Source organism: Staurois parvus, unplaced genomic scaffold, assembly GCF_062004578.1.
Source record: "Staurois parvus isolate SC_StPar_1 unplaced genomic scaffold, SC_StPar_1.0 ptg000389l, whole genome shotgun sequence".
Lineage (NCBI taxonomy): Eukaryota > Metazoa > Chordata > Amphibia > Anura > Ranidae > Staurois > Staurois parvus.
Window position 1 is genome coordinate 2,059,783 of NW_028318185.1, and position 24,691 is coordinate 2,084,473.

Below are 24,691 nucleotides of genomic sequence, written 5' to 3' on the forward strand. Positions count from 1 at the left end.
GTTCAGGAGAGAAGTGTGGAGGGTATCACACAGTAGTACGTGTAGGAGAGGAGTGTGGAGGGTATGACAGTGGGTAGTATGTGTAGGAGAGGAGTGTGGAGGGTATGACAGAGGGCAGTATGTATAGGAGAGTAGTGTGGAGGGTATGATGGGACAGTATGTATAGGAGAGGAGTGTGGAGGGTGTGACAGAGGGCAGTATGTGTAGGAGAGGAGTGTGGAGGGTATGACAGTGGGTAGTATGTGTAGGAGAGGAGTGTGGAGGGTATGACAGAGGGCAGTATGTATAGGAGAGGAGTGTGGAGGGTGTGACAGAGGGCAGTATGTGTAGGACAGGAGTGTAAGACAGTGGGCAGTATGTGTAGGAGAGGAGTGTGGAGGGTATGATGTGACAGTATGTATAGGAGAGGAGTGTGGAGGGTGTGACAGAGGGCAGTATGTATAGGAGAGGAGTGTGGAGGGTGTGACAGAGGGCAGTATGTATAGGAGAGGAGTGTGGAGGGTGTGACAGAGAGCAGTATGTATAGGAGAGGAGTGTGGAGGGTATGACAGTGGGTAGTATGTATAGGAGAGGAGTGTGGAGGGTGTGGCAGAGGGCAGTATGTATAGGAGAGGAGTGTGGAGGGTATGACAGAGGGCAGTATGTATAGGAGAGGAGTTTGGAGGGTGTGACAATGGGCAGTATGTATAGGAGAGGAGTGTGGAGGGTGTGACAGAGGGCAGTATGTATAGGAGAGGAGTGTGGAGGGTGTGGCAGAGGGCAGTATGTGTAGGAGAGGAGTGTGGAGGGTATGACAATGGGCAGTATGTATAGGAGAGGAGTGTGGAGGGTGTGACAGAGGGCAGTATGTGTAGGACAGGAGTGTAAGACAGTGGGCAGTATGTGTAGGAGAGGAGTGTGGAGGGTATGATGGGACAGTATGTATAGGAGAGGAGTGTGGAGGGTGTGACAGAGGGCAGTATGTATAGGAGAGGAGTGTGGAGGGTGTGACAGTGGGCAGTATGTGTAGGACAGGAGTGTAAGACAGTGGGCAGTAGGTGTAGGAGAGGAATGAGGAAGGTATCACAGGGAAGTATGTACAGGTGAGGAGTGTGGAGGCTTTGACAGAAAGCAGTATGTGTAGTAGAGGAGTGCAGCATATAACAGCATGCAGTATGTACAGGAGAAGAGCGGAGAAGGTATACAGAGGGCACTGTGTACAGGAAAGGAGATGGATTATGACGTTTTAGAAGTGGGACAAGGTAGCACAGCTGTTTACTGTTTACTAGCATTCAGAAAGTGTATACGCAGGTTGGGCAGCATCTATTTTCTCTTCAATGAGTGACGCAGCTCAGGGGGGGGGGGGGGTTGAGTCAGTGCCCATGGGGGTGAGAGTTGGACAACCAAGGTAGGATAGGAATCAAGAGTCGGGTGTGAAGTGGTTACGAAGTGTGTATGTTAGCAGGAATGGTGAATTATTATTATACAGTATTTATAAAGCGCCAACAGTTCGCTCAGCGCTGTACATTACAGGTTGGGAGGCGCATCAGCAGGAGGTGATGTGTGTCTGGGGGGGATGTGAGACGAGTAGCGGTTAAACAGCCAGGGAATGTGTCAGGAGCGGAAAGGGGGAGAGATGGCCAGAAAGGGATGTGTTTTAGCATCTAGAGAACGTGTGTATTGCATCCAGAGAGAGATGGGTTTTATGGGGAGGGGTGATTGTGTGAGGTGCCAGGGTGCAGCCGTTCTTGTCTCAGGACTACACATCACGTTTGTGCGGGTCCCCTTCAAGCAATGACGAAACACTGTCCCGTGCATACACTGTAATGTTATATACTTTTCTCACACTTGCTCAGTGTGCTTCCTCATGCTCTTGATTCTCCCACCCTTTAATACTCATATCAGTTTGGCAGATAAATCCCACACATGTGCAGAAGTACCACATTGTCTTACCTCCATATTGATCTGAGCATCAAAGAGGGCAAAATCATAGAGAGAAGGAGGAGGCACAATAACACTACATATGTACGGCTTAATGTGTCCTCATTGCTTAAACCTACTATTACTATTGTTACTTTGGACATATAGAGTGAAGGAAATAAGTATTTAATCCCCTGCTGTTTTTAAATGTTTGCCCACTCACATAGAAATGATCGGTCTAAAAATCGAATGGTAGGTATGTTGTAACACTGAGATACAGAATAGCAACAAAAAATTCAAAAGAAATGCCTAACAAGTTATGCACTAATTTGCATGTTCATGAAGGAAATAAGTATTTGGCCCCCTTCTCAAAACATGACTTAGTACTTGGTGGCAAATCCCTTGTTGGCAATCACAGAGGTCAGATGTTTCCTGTAGTTGGCCACCAGGTTTGCACACATCTCAGGAGGGATTTTGGCCCACTCCTCTTGGCAGATCCTCTCCAAGTCATTAAGGTTTGGTGGCTGAGGTTTGGCAACTCGAACTTTCAGCTCCCTCCACAGATTTTCAATTGGATTAAGGTCTGGAGACTGGCTAGGCCACTCTAGGACCTTAATGTGCTTCTTGAGCCACTCCTTTGTTGCCTTTGCCGTGTATTTTGGGTCATTGTCATGCTGGAACACCCATCTATGACCCATTTTCAATGCCCTGGCTGAGGGAAGAAGGTTCTCACCCAAGATTTGACGGTACATTGCCCTGTCCATCGTCCCTTTGATGCAGTGCAGTTGTCCTGTCCCCTTAGCAGAAAAACACCCCCAAAGCAGAATGTTTCCACCACCATGTTTGACGGTTGGGATCGTGTTCTTGGGGTCATTCCTCTTCCTAAATACGGCGAGTTGAGTTGATGCCAAAGAGCTCGATTTTGGTCTCATCTGACCACAACACTTTTAACCACTTGAGCTCCAGAGGATTTACCCCCCTTAATGACCAGGCCTCTTTTTGCTACTCGGCGCTGCACTAATTCAACTGATAATTGCGCAGTCATGCAATGCTGCACCCAAACAAAATTTACGTTCTTTTTTTCACACAAATAGAGCTTTCTTTCGGTGTAATTTGATCACCTGTGCGCATTTTATTTTTCACACTATAAACAAAAAAAGGCCAAAAATTTTGAAGAAAAACAATATTTTTTACTTTCAGCTATAAAAAATATATAGTAAACTCAAAGTTGGTTATAAATTAGGCCAAAATGTATTCTGCTCCATGTTTTTGGTAAAAAAAATCCCAATAAGTGTATATTGATTGCTTTGTGTGGAAGTTATAACGTCTACAAACTATGGTATAAATACTGCAATTTACGCCATTTTTCTGCTATACAGCGCTGCGCTAGTTTAACGGACAATTGCGCGGTCATGCAATACGGTACATAAAATACATTTACATCCTTTTTTTCCCCACAAATTGAGCTTTCTTTTGGTGGTATTTGATCGCCTGTGCGGGTTTTATTTTTTGCGCTATAAAAAAAAAGGCTGACAATTTTGAGGGAAAAAAAACAATATTTTGGACTTTTTGCTATAAAACATGTCCAGTAAAAAAAAAATGCAAAAATCAAATTTAGTCATAAATTTCTGCCAAAATGCATTCTGCGACATGTCTTTGCAAAAAAAAAACCCAATACGTGTAAATTAATTCGTTTACGTGAAAGTTATAGCGTTTACAAATGGCGGGAAAGATACTGGGATTTTTAGGTTTTTTTTTATACTAATAATGGCGGCGATCAGCGAATTATGGCAGCGACCAGCGACTTATGGCGGGACTGCGGCGGACATTCTGACATTGGGGGGTACTGACTTGGGGTCACTGACATCCCCAAAAGTACTAATACAGTGATCAGTGCAAAAAAAAAACACTGACACTGTACTAATGGCACTGGGGAGGAAGGGGTTAACTTTATTTTGCAGGGAAGGGTTATAGGAGTGAGGGGAGTGTTTTACTAGGGGGCGGGGGCTACTGCAGCTGTGCTGTCTGTCACTGATTGCCGCCAATCGCCGGGAGATAGCCGCTAAGGAGCGGCTGTGACCCGGCGACAGACATCTGCGGCGGTGATCGGCGGGACAAATAGGGCGGCGGCGCGCCTCACGGGCGCCCCCTATTTGTTTATAAAACACACGTTTTAAAACGTGGTTTTGCCTGTGAGTGCCGCCCTGCCGCCATATATGTACAGTAGCTGGGCGGCATGCGGTTAACCAGTCCTCCTCTGCACCATTCACATGTTCAGTGGCAAACTTCAGACGGGCCTGGACATCTGCTTTCTTGAGCAGAGGGACCTTGCAGGCACTGCAGGATTTCAGTCCATGTCGGCGTAGTGTGTTACCAATTTCTTGGTGACTGTGGTCACAGCTGCCTGGAGATCATTGACAAGATCCTCATGTGTAGTACTAGGATGATTCCTCACTGTTCTCATGATCATTGACACACCATGAGGTGAGATCTTGCATGGTGCACCAGAATTATTGAGACTGACAGTCGTTTTGTGTTTCTTCCATTTGCGAATGATTGCACCAACTGTTGTCACCTTCTCACCAAGCTGCTTGGCGATAGTTTGGTAGCTCAGTCCAGCCTTGTGTAGGTCTACAATCTTGTCCCTGACATCCTTGGACAGCTCTTTGGTCTTTGCCATGGTGGAGAGTTTGGAATCTGATTGTTTGATTGCTCCTGTGGACAGGTGTCTTTTATACAGGTAACAAAAAGAGATTAGCAGCACTCCCTTTAAGAGACTGCTTCTAATCTCAGTTTGTTACCTGTATGAAAGACACCTTGTAGCCAGAAATCCTGCTGAATGATAGGGGATCAAATACTTATTTCTCTCATGAACATGCAAATCAGTGAATCATTTGTTAGACATGCATTTCTTTTGAATTTTTTGTTGCTATTCTGACTCTCAGTGTTACAATACACCGAACATTCGATCTTTACACTGATCATTTCTTCGTGAGTGGGCAAACATTCAAAATCCGCAGGGGATCAAATACTTATTTCCTTCACTGTAGTATAGGGAAAATTGAAACTCCATTTTGCTTCTGAATTTTTGATTAATAATTATGGATAATTGGTGTGGTTCTTGTAGGACTTGGCAATCACTAATGAGGACAACCTGCAGATGTTTAACCGATGTAGCATCATGGCATTGGTTGCAGCCTATCTCAACTTCCTCAGCCAGATGATTGCAGTTCCTGCTTTTTGCCAGCATGTCAGCAAGGTAAGTTATACTCTATTTTTAACTTTAAAGCCCAACTGAAGCTTTAAAAACAAATGTCTGCATGCAATAAATGCATTTCAGAAAGCTGAAATGTAAATGTATTTTTGGTAGTTAAAATGTTCCCTAGAGTCAGTCTAAACCCCTCTCCCCTAGCATTCAGCTGCTGGGAGGACTGTTACTCCCTGTGTGTAAGCAGCAGCCTATGTGCAGCAGTCTGTACTTCAGCCCTATTTTTATCTTAGTAATGTTTTGAGTGAATAAAATAGGATTTTTGTACTTGCCGTAAAATCTTTTTCATGGAGTCTGTTTAGGGACTCAGGAAGTCTTTAGCCATCGGGTTATTCTGCCAGCTACAGTAGGACTGGACACTGGTAAACTAAAATATCTGTACACCAGCCAAGGCTTAACCGTTACCAGCATGCCTCGTTGTTTTTAAAAAGCAGTACAAAAAGCATGATCAGAAACACACATGGGTGTGATATGTATCCCTCAGCGGAATCCAAGAAAAGGATTTTATGGTGAACACAAAAATCCTATTTTCTTTCTTTTTCATTGAGAGACTCAGGAAATCATTAACCTTTTGAGGCCCAGGGCAGGATCCACTCTACCACTCTTGCTGTGGTGAGACTATTGATTCCCCCTTTTGGTTGATGTATGCCACTGACATGGCATTGTTTGACTAAATCCAGATCAGATGACCTTCATATTATGTGGTCTAATGCTGAAGGACAGCCAAATTACCTGAAGCTCCAGGATGTTTATCGGGAGGCAAGATGTTTCTGATTACAACGTTCCCTGCACCAACACGGTGCACAGGACTCTTCCCCAACCCAATATTCTAGTCTGCAGCATGAGAATCTTCCAAAAGACATGAAGAAAGGACTTACCCGATTTCAGAGCTACCAAGCCAGGGGTTGCCTGATCTTTGACATCAACTGAATTGGTCTGTACAGAGACAGGACTAACATATCCGATGACAACAGAATGTTGCATTGCAGATGTCTGGAGTAGAATTTCACCATGAGGAATACTTTGAAGAATGCTACCTTAAACCGTTAAACCCTAAACTGGAGAATCAGAAAGTTCTTCTGGGGAAGGGAGACTCTGGCCTAAGACCCTAATACGATAAGAGATGTCTTTTCAAGCGATGATTTCAAAATGTTCAGGATCAACCTGAACCTCTGTAACCTATGAATAGTTAGAGATACAGTGGGGATCGAAAGTTTGGGCACCCCAGCTAAAAATTTGTATTAATGTGCATAAAGAAGCCAAGGAAAGATGGAAAAATCTCCAAAAGGCATCAAATTACAGATTAGACATTCTTATAATATGTCAACAAAAGTTAGATTTTATTTCCATTATTTACACTTTCAAAATAACAGAAAACAAAAAAATGGCGTCTGCAAAAGTTTGGGCACCCTGCAGAGTTAATATCTTGTACTGCCCCCTTTGCAAAGCTGACACCTGCCAGTGTCATGGATTGTTCTCAATCATCGTCTGGGAAGACCAGGTGATATCAATCTCAAAGGTTTTAAATGCCCAGACTCATCTGACCTTGCCCCAACAAGGTCAGTGGTCAGTCTTGCAGTATTAACCTCTTCCACGGCAAAATCAGCAGGTATGGGGAATAGTGGTACGCGGTGTCCCATGAAAATGAGGCCACTCCCTGTGCTTGGACAAACCACCCTACTTCCTGAGTGAGTCTTTGAAGACAGGGCAAGTGCTGAAGAAGTGCTAATGGCTGTGGACCTGGAAAGCATTCTGTAGCTAACGTTTGCCAGAACGGAGTGTGGATTGCACCCCATGCAGAACCCAGTACCCAAAGATCGCTTCCAGGCTATTCTGTTACCGTTCAGGTCACCAGAGTCTGGATGTAGCATTCCAAATGCCATCCCGAGATCGACCACACCATTTAGCTGGGGGTTGAAGGAGAAACCTTCAGCAGTGTTATAGAGAAAAAAGCCTTGGTTAAAGAAAAAAAGCACCAGCAAAATAGGTTAATCTTACAGCAGCAGAACTAAATACTCTTAGGACACCAGAAAAAAAAACATGCTGATAGTAGGAGAGGTTTTCCTTGGTCGGCCTATGATCATTTTTTTTTTGCCGGTATCCATATCTCATGTAGGCGGCAGAATAACCAGAAGGTTAAAGACCCCTGCATTCCTCAGTGGACAAGAAAGAAAAATAATTTTAGCAAATATATTTACTAAGTACAATTTTAATTGATCGCAGTCTATAAATTGTCCTTGTTTATTTCCTGTTTAGGTTATAGAGACGAGACAGATGGATGCACCTTATTTCTTGCCAGAAGTCATTTTTAGAGACAAATGCAGGTAATATGAAAATTCTGATGCTTAAAGTGTACCTGTAGTGACTTAAATCCAAGTAAACCACCAGCTGGACTTTAAAGAAGGCATATAAGGGTGGCTCAATTCAACTTCCGTTGTCAAAAACACTCTAGGAGCCTTCACATCGGGGGGATCTCTACGAACACCAACTAGTGTTTTAGGATAATGATATCTGCTCTGACCTTTGCCGGTACCATTGGTCAGTAAAGCTGGCCATAGATGGATCCCTATTCAGCAGGGACTGACCCCATTTTGAGCCATCTGTGGCTGTTCCCACTTGGCAGAAGTTGATCTAATGATGTCGGAAAATTGTTTTGATAAGTGTGGATGGGGTTATCCCTTCTTTTCAGCCCGCTGGCTCAAAAAACAAATACTCTATGGTTAGCCCAAGGTCGCCCCACACATTTAGTGGCCAGTAGAAAGGCATAGGAGGGAAGGGGGAAGAGTTTAACCCTCCAATCTTTGGATGGCATCAGATTAGATTTCAAGGATCTGGTGGAAATTACACTTGTATATGCGTACTATAAAATCTAGGTGGTGTTTTTCTGGAAGTGATTACAGGTGTGCTATTGTTATAAGGCAATATGATGTTGTTGTGACTATCTCAATATAAAGGTGCAGCGCTAAACACTAATTATACAGCGTAAATCTCGTCAATATTAAAAGAAAATGTGAAGATGCAGTCTCTTTAAAATTGTGCAACATGAGAAAATCAATAACATGTGCTCAGTACAAAGGTGTAGATTTCCAGCAATATCAGATCGTTCAAGGAAATAAACCAATATAAAATGTACAAATAAATAAAATTTGTGCATAAATGATGTCACCAATAGGTGAATACAGTGCAAAAAAAGTCCCAGCTGTATTGCCCACGTGAGGATCCTGTATGATCCCGATAAGCGTGCGTGGAGGGTTACTTCCAGTGGCAGGTGTTCAATATAAATGAAATGCGCACTCACCAGAAGTGCGTGTATACACGCATTTGAGATATAACCTATCTCAATAGGTATAATTCAGGTCATCCACCTCCCAGATCAGGTCAGGTCAGGATACTCCCAGTCACATCTGCATGCAGCACTCAGGGATCCTTGATGCGTATCACCTTAGGGGCTCACCCATAGTGCGGTCTCTGCGAATGCCCCTCACAAATAGGGACCAATAAAGGAGACCACATAGTGTGATACCATAGGGAACTTTATTCCATCAAATGAGAAGTGCAAATGACAAAGTGAAAAAAAGAAACAAAACACTGACCGTGTAATAGGGATTCAGGATGGCCACCAGCGGTGGCTAGACGTCCAATTGCTGTAGCCCCCCTATCTGGTTTCCATTTTTAAATATATGTACATGGATTGTCGCCATATTATGCATATATTTCTTTTTTCGTGTATGTGACGATAGCATGGTTTGGCTATTTTTCATTGAATGGCTATAGAGATTTCAGGATGAGTTAGGAACTGAATCCAGGGACAGTCTGTGGTAATCAGGCTAAGTGGTTGCCTTTCAAGCTCTTTGTAATCTTGAACCTGGCCATTTGATGAAAAATCTCATCTGTTGATAAGATATATATTTTTGTATTACCTGGTATGTTTTTACTTTCACATCTCAGTGTCTATGTTCAAACCTTCCCAAATCTATCCAAAATTAAGCGAACCAAACATTGGCCACAGTCCTGCTCTAAATCCACAACAGTAAAATCAGTCAGTTTATGCAGTAAAGCATGCTTGTTATACTCACTGTGAGACCTAGGGGGTTAATCCTCCACATTGTGTCTGCTCTGATCTTCCCCTTCTACTATCCCCAGTCCATCTGCTAGTAGTACAGAGCTCTAGGAGACACTCTGCACATGCTAAGTTTAGTGTGTATTGCTAGAGAGTTTTTTTTTTTCTTTCTTTGTAACTGTGCTGATCACATGCACCCTCCCAATCAGCACTGTCTAGACAGATGGTCAGGGATCATGCAGCCTCATAGGACAGTCAGAGGGGAATGAAAACTCCTCCTACAAGCTTTACCAGTGCTCATCTGGACACTGATAGAAGTTACAAAACTGCTCTAACTGCTGATTAGAAAAGGTATTTAGCAGTTTATATTTACTAAAATAACTGCATTTCCAAATGGGAGAAAAAAATAACCTGTTGGAGAACAAATGGAAGAAGCATGGGATGAGAAAATTCAATCCTTAGAACAGGTTTCCGAGAGAGTTTTGCCTTCGTTAGAGTAGACAAAATGATTCCAGTAGAACCAAGTTTTTGTATAGTGCTCCTGCCTGTTTTGGACAGTGAGGACCGAATCCTCCAGCACGCTAATGTCTTCAACCTTGTTAAGCCACATTGAAATGGAAGGAGGATTTGGATCCTTCCATTTGAGAGTAATGCAAGCTTTGGCGGCATTGGGTAAGTGGCGAAGGACCAATTTTTTTTGTAGTTCTTTGCTGGGAAGTGAGAACAGTGGAGGAGAAAGAAGGCAGGGTCATCTGGGACCGAGAGATTCGTGAATAGTTGAGTGATTCTGTAAACCTTCCTCCAGTAATAATCCAATTTAGGGCAGGACAAGAAAATATGTAGTAGCATCCCTCGTTCCTTCTGACATCTCCAGCAAGCACTGACTTTTAGAAAAGCTACTCTCTAGCTCCCTTATCTCCTCCTCCCATGCTAGTCTCCAAGACTTTTCCAGGTCGTCACCCATCCTCTGGAACTCCCTACCCCAATCTATCAGGCTATCACCTACTTACTTTTAGGCGATCACTGAAAACCTATCTCTTCAGGGAAGCCTATCCCGCCCTCTGCTAATACTGGAATCCTCTACTCTTCCAACCACTCCATCCCCCACAGTTATTACCTTTTGTACCATTCACCCCTCCCTCCTAGATTGTAAGCTCCAAGGAGCAGGGACCTCCTATCCCTCTTGTATTGAACTGTATTGTTACTGTATTGTCTCCCACTATAATGTAAAGCGCTGAGCAAACTGTTGGCGCTATATAAATCCTGTATAATAATAATAATAATAATAAAAAGTCCAAATTCACCCACAGCGATGCCTTTAGACGATTGGGGATTTAGGGGCACCCAGCAACAATGTACTAACAAAAGAGTAGCACAGATCGGTGTGTCACCTGACAGATTCCATTTTCCTTTATGGTCGGCTCCCTTTAAAGCAAGATATTATTATTATACAGTATTTATAAAGCGCCAATGGGGTTCGCTCAGCTCTGTACATTACAAAGGGGGATAGAACATGTGACAGAACAATACCAATACAATGCAAAACATGAGGGGATTGAGGGCCCTGCTCTTTCGAGCTTACAATCTAGGAGGGAGGGGATGGTGGCACAGGAGGAGATAGCTGTGGGGGATGGAGTGGTAGGAAGAGTGGAGGAGGTCGGCAGGTTAGCAGGGGGTGGGGTAGGCTTCCCTGAAGAGATGGGTTTTCAGGGTGCGCCTAAAGGAGAGGAGAGTAGGTGATAATCTGATGGGTTGGGGCAGGGAGTTCCAGAGGATGGGTGACACCCTGGAGAGGTTCTGGACGCGGGCATGGGAGGAGGAGACCAGGGAACATAGATATAGAAAGGCCAGGCTGTAAAGTTTAGTGGAGAAAGTGTGTTGTCATCCTAGACAGGAAGTTAGGAGCTTACTGGATTTCTGGCAGATCATCATGTATTTTTCTGTACTTGCAGAATTGTTGTAAAGCCTGAATGTTTTTTAACGTCATGCATTCTATGCACAAAAATATAAAAAAGTCAGGATGCAGCTCCCCATGCAGCCCCCCCTAATACCCGAGCCTGGCCCCGATCTAGTGATGTCTACAAGAGCAGCTGCTGTCCTGGCTCCTGCTGCTTTCAATCACAGCCAGTTAGGAGGGAGCGGGGCTGAGCCTTGTTCTGTTTATCTTATGGGCACGCAATGCGAGGCTCGGGAGCGAGCATGCACAAGTTCCCCCACAGCAAGCAGCTTTCTATGTGGGCACCCAGCAGGGGAAGGGGCCCCTGAAATACACTACAACTTTTTGTTACAGGCTGGACATTATTTTATAAATTTATCTCGAAGCAGATGCCTTAACAATTAAGCATGGAAAGCACTTGAAGTTCTCAGAAATACTAAATGTCAAGCCTTTCTTTACATTAAAAAAAATCTTTTGCTTTTAACAACTACTTTCCAGAAAATTCTATTATGTTTTTACCATGGCGTTCTCAAGGAAAGTGTGTTCTAAGAGGAAGTGAGGATTCCTGGTACAGCAATCTTTACCAGAGAGAATGTGAATGAAAGGATTCCCAATCAATTGTATTACTCTGAGGACATGCAGCTGTGCACTGAGAAGAAATCCTATCAGCATATTCGCTCTATTTTTTTTGTGAATAGACTAGTAAGCTTTCAATGAGAGAGAGAACTCCTCTAACCTGCACTTTACAGGTCATTCTTGAAATGTACAGAGCAGCAGTTCCTAGATTTGATTTTCTTACACTGATGCTGAAAAGTTCTATGGAGTCCCGTCTCTTTCAGCAGAAGGAGGCGGATAGAAATTTAGAAAACTGATGTTTTTGTTTTGTTTTTTGCTATTCATCTCCAGGTAAATCCCCTCTGCCATTCCTTCCTGCAACCTTTTCACAACATTTTAAGGCCTCGAGTACACAGAATGTTTACCACAGGGTCATAAGGCTCCTAGAGTTTAGGTGTAAGTGGAAGGTGCAGGCACACCGTCCAACCCTTTTGCTGGCAGCCTGGAAAAGTCTGAGAGACTGATGGCTGCCATGGCTGGACAGTGCACAGAGCGGTACTTTCATTGTCCAAAACGCTGACTGCTTGCATTCCGGACATTTGTCCCTGGACATGTACTGCCTTAATCAAAAGTACCGCTCAGTGCGCAGTTCAGCTGCAGCAACTGTCAGCCTCTCTTAGACTTTTACAGGCTGGCGGCAGCTGGGCTGCACTGTGTGCCTATACTGTCCAACCGCACAAAAACGCGGGAACAATATGCACCAAGGAAAAATACCAATGGTGCGTTAGGCCTAAAGGGTTAGTTCTACGTTATGAAGTATCATAATGGTGGATCCCTCCCGTGAATATAAATATCATTCTTCAGGCACTATCCCTAATATAGAACAACAAATGGATCACTCCAGCCCATAAGGGGCATTTAGGAGAGAAGAAAAATGGGAATTTTAATGTGCCACAAAACATTCATATACATACACTATATTGCCAAAAGTATTGGGCCAGCCCTCCAAATCATTGGATTCAGGTGTTCCAATCCCCTCCATGGCCACAGGTGTATAAAACCAAGTACCTAGGCATGCAGACTGCTTCTACAAACATTGGTGAAAGAATGGATTGCTCTCAGGAGCTCAGTGACTCCAAGCGTGATAACGATAGCGACCCTTGCAATAAGTCCATCCGTGAAATTTTCTTGCTACTAAATATTCCACGCTCAACTGTTAGTGGTAGTATAACAAAGTGGAAGCAACTGGGAACAACAGCAACTCAGCCACCAAGTGGTAGGCCACCTAAAATGACAGAGCGGAGTCAGTGCGCAGAAGTCGCCGACTGTCTGCAGAGTCAATAGCTAAAAACCTCTAAACTTGTTGTGGCCTTCAGATTAGAACAACAACAATGCATAGAGAGCTTCATGGAATGGGTTTCCATGGTCGAGCAGCTGCATCCAAGCCTTACCTCACCAAGTGCAATGTAAAGTGCAATGTAAAGCGTTGGATGCAGTGGTGTAAAGCACACCGCCACTGGACTCTAGAGCAGTTGGAGACGTGTTCTCTTGAGTGACGAGTGCTTCTCTGTCTTGCAATCTGATGGACATGTCTGGGTTTGGCGGTTGCCAGGAGAACGGTACTTTCCTGACTGCATTGTGCCAAGTGTAAAGTTTGGTGGAGGGGGGATTATGGTTTTTTAGGGGTTGGGCTTGGCCCCTTAGTTCCAGTGAAGGGAACTCTTAAGGCGTCAGCATACCAAGACATTTTGGACAATTTCATGTTCCCAACTTTGTGAGCCGTCCCAGAAGAGTTGAAGCTGTTATAGCTGCAAAGGGCGGGCCAAGTCAACATTGAACCCTATGGACTAAGACTGGGATGCCATTAAAGTTTACATGCGTGTAAAGGCAGGCTGACCAATACTTTTGGCAATATAGTGTATTTGTAGATAAAACATTAACAGTCTTTATTAAACATTAAAAACACAATTATAATTTACATATAATTTAATTATAAACATTTGGTATACAATATGCACAAGAGCCATCTATTTGGTGTGTATATTGATGCTACAGATCAACGCATTTTGCAAGTTTCTTCCTCAGGATCCACGTCTTTTGTACATGCAGACAGAAAATTTGCCAATCTACAAGGATAATTCCAAGAAAAATAAACATGCATTACGCACACAATAAACATACATAATTATCAAAGAAAAATATATGACAAAAATATCACCTGTATAAACATCCATGATGAGAGAGAGAAAAAAAATGAAAGGGGGAGGAGAAAGGAAAAAGGGAGGGGGCAGGAAGGAAAAGGTTCCCCCTCTGGTAGAGTGGGGGTTGCAGAAGATGGGGGATTGTTGGATGACAGAAAAGAGACCAAGATGTAGTCCAGCCCCATACCTACCTAAGGTCAATTCCCAAGTGTACACAAATCCCACAGAGCTGTACATCTTGTACAGCCACAGAGTGCTTCCTAGGAAAGTAAAAAACACACTAGTGACATAATCTTTTGCCTGGTATGTAAACCAGACCACAAACAATACTTTCCCTCTGACAGAGAGATTTAAATATCCAATACTACATGTTGCTAACTGCATCCATATGTAATAAAAGCCCCTGAAAATAAACCAGGCACATATAAATAATATGTGATGCCCCATGTGGACATACTTCCATAAGCGAGTGAACTCATCATGTACATAATTCTCTATTGTTGATAGCCCAAATATCAAGACAAGAATTAGTGCCCTACAGTTAAAGCATAAACTATATGATCCTAAACCAGGGGTGCTCAACCTTGTGAAGAGTGATTTGGTAACCGGTCATGGACCACAAAGAAATGAAATGGTTCAGAATTTCAATGTTTTTATATTGAAAAGCATAATGAACATTTTCCTCCTGCAGCTGCTGATTGCTGGCAGGAGGCAGAGGTGGAAAAGCCGGATTGCAGGAGGTAAATAGGGAGGATCGTTTTCTATATATGCTGCCCCTATTGTCTAAGTGTAAAGCAGAATGAGGCCACACGGGCCCCCTGGATCAAGGGGTGGTGTCAGTGGTTGGGGTGTGTGGTAAAAACATTATTATACAGGATTTATATAGCGCCAATAGTTTGCTCTGCACTTTACAATATAAAGGGAGACAATACAGCAATGATACAGTTCAATACAAGAGGGTTAGGAAGTCTCTGCTCCATGGAGCTTACAATCTAAGAGGGAGGGGCTGGTGGTGCAAAAGGTAATAACTGGGGGATGAACTGATAGGAGAAATAGAAGATTCCATTATTAGCTGAAGGCAGGATAGGCTTCCCCGAAGAGATAGGTTTTTAGAGATCGCCTAAAAGTGGGCAGAGTAGGCAATAGTCGGATAGATTGGGGTAGAGAGTTCCAGAGGATGGGGGAGAGTTATCAATGGCTTTATATGTTATTGTTTTGAATTTTATTAATTGGGCAATGGGAAGCCATTCGAGGGATTGGCAGAGAGGGTTGTTAAGGTGGATGACTCTGGCAGCAGCATTCATGATGGACTGAAGAGGGGATAGCCTGCAATTAGGTAGGCCAATGAGGAGGCAGTTACAATAGTCAAGGTGAGAGATAACAAGAGAGTGAATAAGTTGCTTAGTGGTTTCAGTGGTTAAAAACGGGCGTATCTTGGAGATATTGCGGAGGTGAAGTCTACAATATTTGGACAGTGATTGGATTTGGGGCTGAAAGGACAGATGGGAGTCTAGGATTACACCTAGTACCCTGGCATGAGGGGAGGGACTGATGGTTGTATTATTGATCTTGATGGAGAAGTCAGGGGAGGGGGCACGGGCTGGAGGGAATAGTATGATCTCCATTTTATTAAGATTTGGTATGAGGAAGTGGAGTGACATCCATGCCGTTATGTCACTTAGTTGGTTAGTAATGCGAGAGGAGATTGAAGGGGTGAGGTAGAGAATCGATAGATTTGTGTGTAATCAGCATAGAGATGGTATTTGAAGCCATGGGAGTTTATCAGGTGACCAAGGGAGGAGGTGTAGATGAAGAGGAGGGGGTCCAAGAACAGAACCTTGAGGCACCCCTACAGAAAGAGGAAGAGATAGTTATAGGTAACGCTGAAGGAACGCTGAGATAGGTAATAGGAGAACCAGGAGAGAGCAGTGTCTTGGAGACCAAGGGAGTGGAGTTTTTTGAAGAGGAGGGGTTGGTCAACAGTATCAAAAGCCGCAGACAGGTCAAGTAGTAAGAGTATGGAGTAGTGGCCATTGGTTTTAGCAGTTAGTGAATCATTAGTGAGTTTTAGTAGGGTAGTTTCAGTGGAGTGGAGTGAGCGAAAGCCGGACTGTAAAGGGTCAAGAAGGTTGTTGTCGGTGAGGTGGGAGCTCAGGCGATTGTAGACTAGGCATTCTAAGAGTTTAGAGGTAAACAGGAGCAGGGAGATGGGTCTTAAGTTGTTCAGATTGGTGGGGTCCAGTGAAGGCTTTTTAAGTATGGGAGTGATTTTCGCATGCTTTAGAGGGGAGGGGAAGGCACCAGTAGAGAGGGAGAGATTGAAGATGTGAGTGAGGGAGCATAGAATGGAAGAAGAGGGTGACCGTAGTAGTTGTGAGGATACAAGATCCAGGGGGCAGGTGGTGAGACGGGCTTTTGAGAAAACTTTAGTGACCTCTTCAGTAGTAGCAAGGTCAAAAGAGGAAAGTGTTGAGGGAGGTTTAGCATAAAGTATGCTAAGTGGGATAGATATCTGTAGTGGTGATGCCCCCCACGAATTGCATCAATCTTGTTTTTGAAATGATTGGCAATCTCGTATGCAGTGAGTTATTGGGTGGAGGTGGAGAAAGTAGAAAATTAATAGAGAAGAGACAACGAGGACTGGATGACAAGGTATTAATAAGAATGACCAAGTAGGCTTGTTTGGCAGCATGGAGGGAGGAATTGTATGTTAAGAAAGCAGATTTATATAGGGTGAAAGCTTGTTGGGATTTGGTTTTACGCCACAATCGCTCCAGTGCATGACTGTCTCTTTAAGATTTCTGGTGTGGTCAGTCTGCCAAGGTTGTAATGGTCGGGGCCTGATACTTCGTGTAGTTAGAGGGGCAAGTGAGTCTAGTGTGGATGGAAGCGAACTGTTGTAGACAGAAGTGTCCAGGTCAGGGCAGGACAAGTTACATATTCTGTCATAGAGGCAGTCAGTTGCAGAGTGGAGAAGAGAAGGCTTAAAGTTGTGAAGGTTTCTTCAGGTAATTGTTTGCTGCTTGGATGGATAGGTGTTTGAAGATGAGGACACTGTGAAGGTGATGCGATCAGAGAGAGGAAAGGGGGTGTTTGTGAGGTTGTAGGGAGTGCAAAGGTGGGAGAAAACAAGGTCTAATGCATTCCCAAAACGTCTCAACTATGGGGTTTACCACCACGCAAACTGCAAATGTAAACAAGCCCTACTGTCCTGAGCCCCCCCTATAAGGTTGCTTTCACACTGATTCACTGCAGTTTACCTGCACCATGGATGCAGTTCGGTGCACCTGCGGCTTTTCTGTGGGTTAGCTGCACTTTGCCATAGACTTCTATTACATCTTATGGGTGTGGTGCACTTTCTAAAAGCGCACCAAAATCCTGCCTGCACTTTCAGAAAGCACACCAAGCCCACAGTTTATTATAGAAGTCTATGGTTCAATGCAGCTAGCCTGCAGGAAAGCTGCACCTGCGGATAAATGTGAAAGCAGCCTAATAGTTGTTAACCCTTTTTTAGGTGCTAATACGCCCATTGCAAAAGTGCAGCGTATGTGATGTTTATTACACTGACTACCTTTTCCTCTTCCAGCTTCAGCTGGCATTGCTCTCCATCTCCAGGCTGCTAGAAAGGTCCCAGGTAAAGAGCACTTGGTATCACTCTGCCTGGGACAGGAGCCAGTGCCACAGAGGAAGCATCGGCTTATGTGGCTTCTGCTCTCTACGCAGCTGTCTGCTTCCTCCATTGCTGACGCCGGCTCAGTGCACTTTGATGCTCTGGGTTGGTGGGTTATATAGTTAGTCTGGCTGAAAAAAAGACAACGTACATCTAGTTCAACCATAAAAAAAAAAAAAAATTTATAATCCTATTCCCACAGTTGATCCAGAGGAAGACAAAAAAAAACCCCAGCAAAGCATGATCCAAGTTGCTCCTCTAGGGGAAAAAATTCCTTCCTGATCCCCCCGAGAGGCAATCGGATATTCCCTGGATCAACTTTACGTATAACGTTAGTATCCAGTTATATTCTGTGTATCTATGAAATAATCCAGGACTTTTTAAAGCAATCCACTGAGCTGGCCAGAACCAACTCTTGAGGGAGTCTATTCCACATTTTCACAGCTCTTACTGTGAAGAAACCTTTTCGTATTTGGAGATTAAATTTATTTTCCTCCAGACATAAAGAGTGCCCCCTTGTCCTCTGTGATGACCTCAGGGTGAATAACTCTACACCGAGTTCACTATATGAACCACTGATGTATTTATACATGGAGATCATATCCCCCCCCCCTTATGTATTATACATGGAGATCATATCCCCCCTTATGTATTATACATAGTGATCATATCCCCCCTTATGTATTATACATGGAGATCATATCCCCCCTTATGTATTATACATGGAGATCATATCCCCCCTTATGTATTATACATATTGATCTTATCCCCCCTTATGTATTATACATGGAGATCATATCCCCCCCTTATGTATTATACATGGAGATCATATCCCCCCTTATGTATTATACATGGAGATCACATCCCCCCCTTATGTATTATACATGGAGATCACATCCCCCTTATGTATTATACATGGAGATCATATCCCCCCTTATGTATTATACATGGAGATCATATCCCCCCTTATGTATTATACATGGAGATCATATCCCCCCTTATGTATTATACATGGAGATCATATCCCCCCCTTATGTATTATACATGGTGATCATATCCCCCCTTATGTATTATACATGGAGATCATATCCCCCCTTATGTATTATACATGGAGATCATATCCCCCCTTATGTATTATACATAGTGATCATATCCCCCTTATGTATTATACATGGAGATCATATCCCCCCCTTATGTATTATACATGGAGATCATATCCCCCCTTATGTATTATACATGGAGATCATATCCCCCCTTATGTATTATACATGGTGATCATATCCCCCCCTTATGTATTATATATGGAGATCATATCCCCCTTATGTATTATACATGGTGATCATATCCCCCCCTTATGTATTATATATGGAGATCATATCCCCCTTATGTATTATACATAGTGATCATATCCCCCTTATGTATTATACATGGTGATCATATCCCCCCTTATGTATTATACATGGTGATCATATCCCCCCCTTATGTATTATACATAGTGATCATATCCCCCTTATGTATTATACATGGAGATCATATCCCCCCTTATGTATTATATATGGAGATCATATCCCCCTTATGTATTATACATGGAGATCATATCCCCCCTTATGTATTATACATGGAGATCATATCCCCCCTTATGTATTATACATGGAGATCATATCCCCCCTTATGTATTATACATGGAGATCATATCCCCCCTTATGTATTATACATGGAGATCATATCCCCCCTTATGTATTATACATGGAGATCATATCCCCCCTTATGTATTATACATGGAGATCATATCCCCCCTTATGTATTGTATATGGAGATCATATAACCCCCCTTATGTATTATACATGGAGTTCATATCATATCCCCCCCTTATATATTATACATGGAGATCATATCCCCCTTATGTATTATACATGGAGATCATATCCCCCTTATGTATTATACATGGAGATCATATCCCCCCTTATGTATTATACATGGAGATCATATCCCCCCTTATGTATTATACATGGAGATCATATCCCCCCTTATGTATTATACATGGAGATCATATCCCCCCTTAATCTCCTCTTCTCAAGAGAGAATAAATTCAGTTCCTCTAATCTTTCCTCATAGCTGAGCTCCTCCATGCCTCTTCTCAGTTTGGTTGCCCTTCTCTGCACTTTCTCCAGTTCCATAATATACTTTTTGTGAATTGGTGTCCAAAACTGAACTGCATATTCCAGATGAGGTATTACTAATGATTTGTACCGGGGGAAATGATATCTCTCTCTCTGGAGTCTATACCTCTTCTAATACAAGAGAGGATTTTTCTCGCTTTAGAAACCGCAGCTTGGCATTGCATGCCATTATTAAGCTTGTGATCTACCAGAACTCCCAGATCCTTCTCCACCATTGATTCCCCCAGTTGTACCCCCCAGTATGTATGATGCATGCATATTCTTAGCCCCCCAAGTTCAGAACCTTACATTTATCAACATTAAACCTCATCTGCCACATAGTTTCCCAATTAAACAGTACATGGAGGTTGGCTTATAAATTGGGGACATCCTGTAAGGACATTATTCCACGGCACAGCTTGGTGTCATCTGCAAAGACTGAAATGGGATTTTTAATCCCAGACCCTATATCGTTATTAATATATTAAAAAGTAAGGGTCCCAACACTGAACCACTAACACCCCAGATTATGATCAACAGGTTGCTGACCCAAGGCATGCAGTTCCCTGATTTGAGGGCCACATCAGAGGGCTCCAAGGGCCACAGGTTGAGCACTATTGTTTTAAACCAAAGTATACTAGACAGAAAAACCTATCCAACACCTCACCACCAAAAAAAATTTCATCAACCAAGTACATCCACCCAGTAAAGGAATCCATGGCTCACTCTAAATAATGCATGACATCCCAAAAAATGGTGCCTTAGTGTTCAGTAGGGCAGCGCATTGCACCTTTTATGGGCCAGCCCTTCCTAAGTCTCCTGCCGTCCCACGGCTCCGCCTATCATCCATGCAGTTGTATGGACAGTATTAGCAGGCCATTCCCTCCTGCAATGTCACCTCCAGCAGCTACCAGTTTTGGTAGTGGACATCCGGTAAGATGCAGTATATCACGTTTCTTCTTGGGTATAATAATTTAGGAGCAAGACATAAGTCAGCAGACTGAAATTGCCTTTTGAGATGAGAATAATATATTAAATTTTGTATGAGATTTTGGCGATTGGGTTTACATATGCTATAACACATGGATGACAATCTCCTTTCTATTCTTTCTATTTTTAGCCTACCAAAATCCCTGGAGAAGCATGACAAGAATGTCTACTTCCTAACCAACAAAATTGCGGAATCCCTGGGTGGCAGTGGATACAGCGTGGAGAGACTGTCTGTCACCTATGTGCCCCAAGTGACAGGTAAGACTTGTTCCTGCTTCAGTGTTCAATGGATAAGTGTACAAATGTATCCAGGTAAAACACTGACTAGCCACATACTCTATCACATTTTCAGTTTTAGAAAATCTACAGTGCCTTCCGAGAATACAAACTTTTGTAGCGTTTCAATGCCTACAGACTAAGCATAAGCAAAGAGAATAGCTTGCGGATTAGATTACCTTCCTTTAATATTTTAAACTGTAAGGTATGCTAGTAGAGTATTAGGTGGTATAAGATCACGGTAATGGAGTATTTGGAGGGATTGGGCACACAGCTAGACTTGAGTTTTTAAAATCTTTTGCTGAGTTGAATTAGAATTTAAAATGGTTATTTCCCATCTTTCCTCATTTCCCTTTCACTACTTTTTATTCTCTGTTGATTGTTTTTTGCTATGGCCTTTGTGGCCAGTGCTTGGAATTGCCAGACCCCGTGTTCTCCCATTCCCCTAAATGTTTTCTAATGTCTAATGACTACGGAGTTGTATCAACCCCCCCCCCCCCCCATGTTTTTTTTACTATCTTTGCAATCAGGTTATATGACCCCTCAGTAGACCATTGATGAAGATTTCCAAGTTTAGTTATACCCTAGGTAGGGATGCACCGAAATTTTGGTGGCCGAAACGTTTCAGCCGAAATGAAAAAAAAAAAAAGCACCGATACAGGTGCCAAAAAAAAGCCCACTGCCACTGCTGCCTATCCGCCACTCGGTAGTTCTTAGCCTTACCTGAGAAACCACTGAACAATCCCGGCAGCTGGGCATAGAGATGAGTGAAGGATAGATGGCCTTCACTTATCTCTATGCCCTTAGAGGACCGGAGTGATGTCACTACTTCTTCCGGCCATTTTTTTTTTTTTTTTTTAAAGTACTAGATCAATGCTTTTTTTGATCCAATGCTTTACATTGCAGAGGTGAGATGTGGGGTCTTATTGACGCCATAACTCTCCATAAAGAGGATCGGTCACTAATTATTTCTATCACAAGGGATGCATGCATTTCTTGTGAGAAGAATAAAAGTGATTAAAACATTTTTTTTAAAGGGACAGTGCAAAAAAAAAAACATTAAATACATATTTTTTTTAATTTTAAAGTGCCCCGTCCCCCCGTGCTAGCATGTAGTGGTGAACGCATACGTAGGCCACGCCCACTTATTTAAATGGTGTTCAAACCACACGTGTGAGGCATCTCCACGAACGTCAGAGCAAGAGCAATATTTCTCGCACTAGACCTCCTCTGTAATTTTACACTGCTTTTAAAGTGCCCCATCCCCCCGTGCTAGCATGTAGTGGTGAACGCATACGTAGGCCATGCCCACTTATTTAAATTGTGTTCAGACCACAAATGTGAGGCATCTCCACGAACGTTAGAGCAAGAGCAATAATTCTCGCACTAGACCTCCTCTGTAACTTTGCACTGCTAAGCTGCAGAAATCTTTATATGTTGGTTTTTTTTTAATCAAAGTGTATTTTTTTCCAAAAAATATATATTCATTTTTAAAAACTGTACATTTCGATTTCGGCATTTTGAATTTTTGGTTTCGGCACCAGAATTTTCATTTCGGTGCACCACTAACCCTAGGCCATTTGATATCTATGTTCTAAAATATATGTCTTAATAACCAAGCACATGAGACTAAATATTGTTTCTTTGAACATTGTTTGTCATGTATCGTTAAAGACCTCATGTCTTATCTTTTCAATAAAGCTCTTTTGGTACCAGCATTAAAAATGGTTAACCGTCCCAGGAGGATAAAACTTCTTTCTGTAGATATTACAAATCCAGACTAGAGCCAGTAAACCACATTTAGATTCTATTCACACTGGCATTATAGGGAGGCTGAGCAGGCGGTTCTGACCCATGCCGAACGAAAGGGTTATTACAGTTAAGGGGACAACAAAAAAAATTGGGATTCTCTTTTACTTTCAATGGTAATAGTAAACAGGACAAGTAGAGACAGTGAATCTCCCCAAGGGGGACACAGACAGCCATGACAACCTTAGAGGTGATCTAATCCCTTTCCAGCCTGTCCAAAACTGAAGAAAAAGTTTGCCTTTAGTTATACTTTTAAGTATTGGGTTTGCATATTAGCTGCTTTCCTCTGATTTTAAACTTCAGACTGATCTGGATATGTTATGTCAACAATTTTGTTTCAGCCTTTGAAGCTCGGAGGACTGCCAATATGCAAATGATCAAATTTTTTTATGTGGGGCAGCGGGAGTTATTTTAAGTCTGCTCCTGCTCATAAGATGATGGTGTGTCAGAGCCATGCTGTGTCTGCCCGCCCTTTTACAGGATAATTGGGAGTCACAGAGAGCCATGCTGTGCCTGTGCCCACCCCCCCCTTTTTTTTTTAAAAGATCATTACTGCTGTGTGTCCCCTTGTCCCCACCACTAAGCTATTGCATGCAGAGGAGCCGTTGTCACACGTAGTTTGTATAGGCAGGCTGTTGATGATGTTGTAGGCATGGGGACCACATAAACCAAATGAATGTTATCACATAAAGGAATGTTTTGTTATGTGGCTGGTTCAGATGTAAATAGTGTCCTGTAAAGTCCTATAATTCATTGATTTTGTTATTTATGCTCACTTTTAACCAATTGCCTGCTTTTTAGTTAGACTGTAGTTGTTCCTTTGTAACTATAAGGATATATCTTTGCATATATTTGTATTTTGCAGTTTCACCTTTTGTACGCCTTATTACCCTTCAGCAATGACCAGGCATTTAAGGGGGACTGTTCCACTCAAAAACAATATTTTTATTATAGGAGGAGCTTATCAGGTTGAGTTCTCTATTGGCTTCTAACATCTCATTGGGGTTCCATCAATGAAAGATCTGTATCATAGTTCATATCTATGTTCATACCAGGGGCGGACTGACAACTCATGGGGCCCCGGCCAATAGGGGATCATGGGGCCCCTGTGTCCTTGGCCAAACTCAAAAAAGCCTATGAAAAAGGTAACAGGGGCATCTCATGGGGCCCCCTACTGACCCCGGGCCCTCGGGCAGTGCCCGAGTTTCCAAATGGTCAGTCCGCCCCTGGTTCATACCCATTTTCAAGTCTCACTACTCATTCTACAACAGACTGGTTCTGACCATTTCTTTTCCTCCTGCTGTAACATAAAATAGAATAGCAAATTCCCACAGGAGGAGTGAGATACACTTGTGATTGCCATGCATGTGTCTAGGTCTCGAATGCTTATGTTTCACACCCTAATTGACATAGGAATCCATTATGTGATTAAATTCTATGCCATCTAACAATTAGTTAAATATCAGTTTTGTGTGGACAGACCTGTAATTCCACAGGATTTTTGTTTTATCAAACTATTTTCTCCACTTTTCAATGTAGCTTTCTTTCCATCAGTCAAAAAAGTACGTAAAAGTCCATGCCGATCAAAAGGTAATCCGGCTGTGCCTCCTAGACTGAATTAGCGTAGTCCTTTCTCCCGTTGTAACATGAATTTAAAGTTTTGTGTTGGCTTATGTAGTGCATCAAGACTAGTATTCTGCAGAGAACAGTACTAATCTAGTTCTGTAGTCACTAAGGAGTTGTAGTTTGTCTAGAGTGGTAGAAAATAGCTTTTATATATTTGTGCTTATTGCCTTAAGAAATCAAACTGAACCCGGGCAAATCCCCAAATACAAAGTTGAATCTATTTGTTATCTGTTATACCTGCT

The 24,691-nt window shown here is 42.8% G+C and overlaps 1 protein-coding gene across 1 annotated transcript in view; it reads left to right on the forward strand.

Moving 5' to 3' along the window:
- EFR3A (EFR3 homolog A) overlaps positions 1-24,691 on the forward strand; it is a 270,999-nt gene that overhangs the window by 215,091 nt on the left and 31,217 nt on the right. Inside the window, exons 17-19 of the mRNA XM_089685931.1 lie at positions 5,027-5,158; positions 7,424-7,491; positions 20,869-20,996. Of these exons, the coding sequence (XP_089542057.1) occupies positions 5,027-5,158; positions 7,424-7,491; positions 20,869-20,996 (328 nt within the window). The remainder of the gene's footprint in view (positions 1-5,026; positions 5,159-7,423; positions 7,492-20,868; positions 20,997-24,691) is intronic.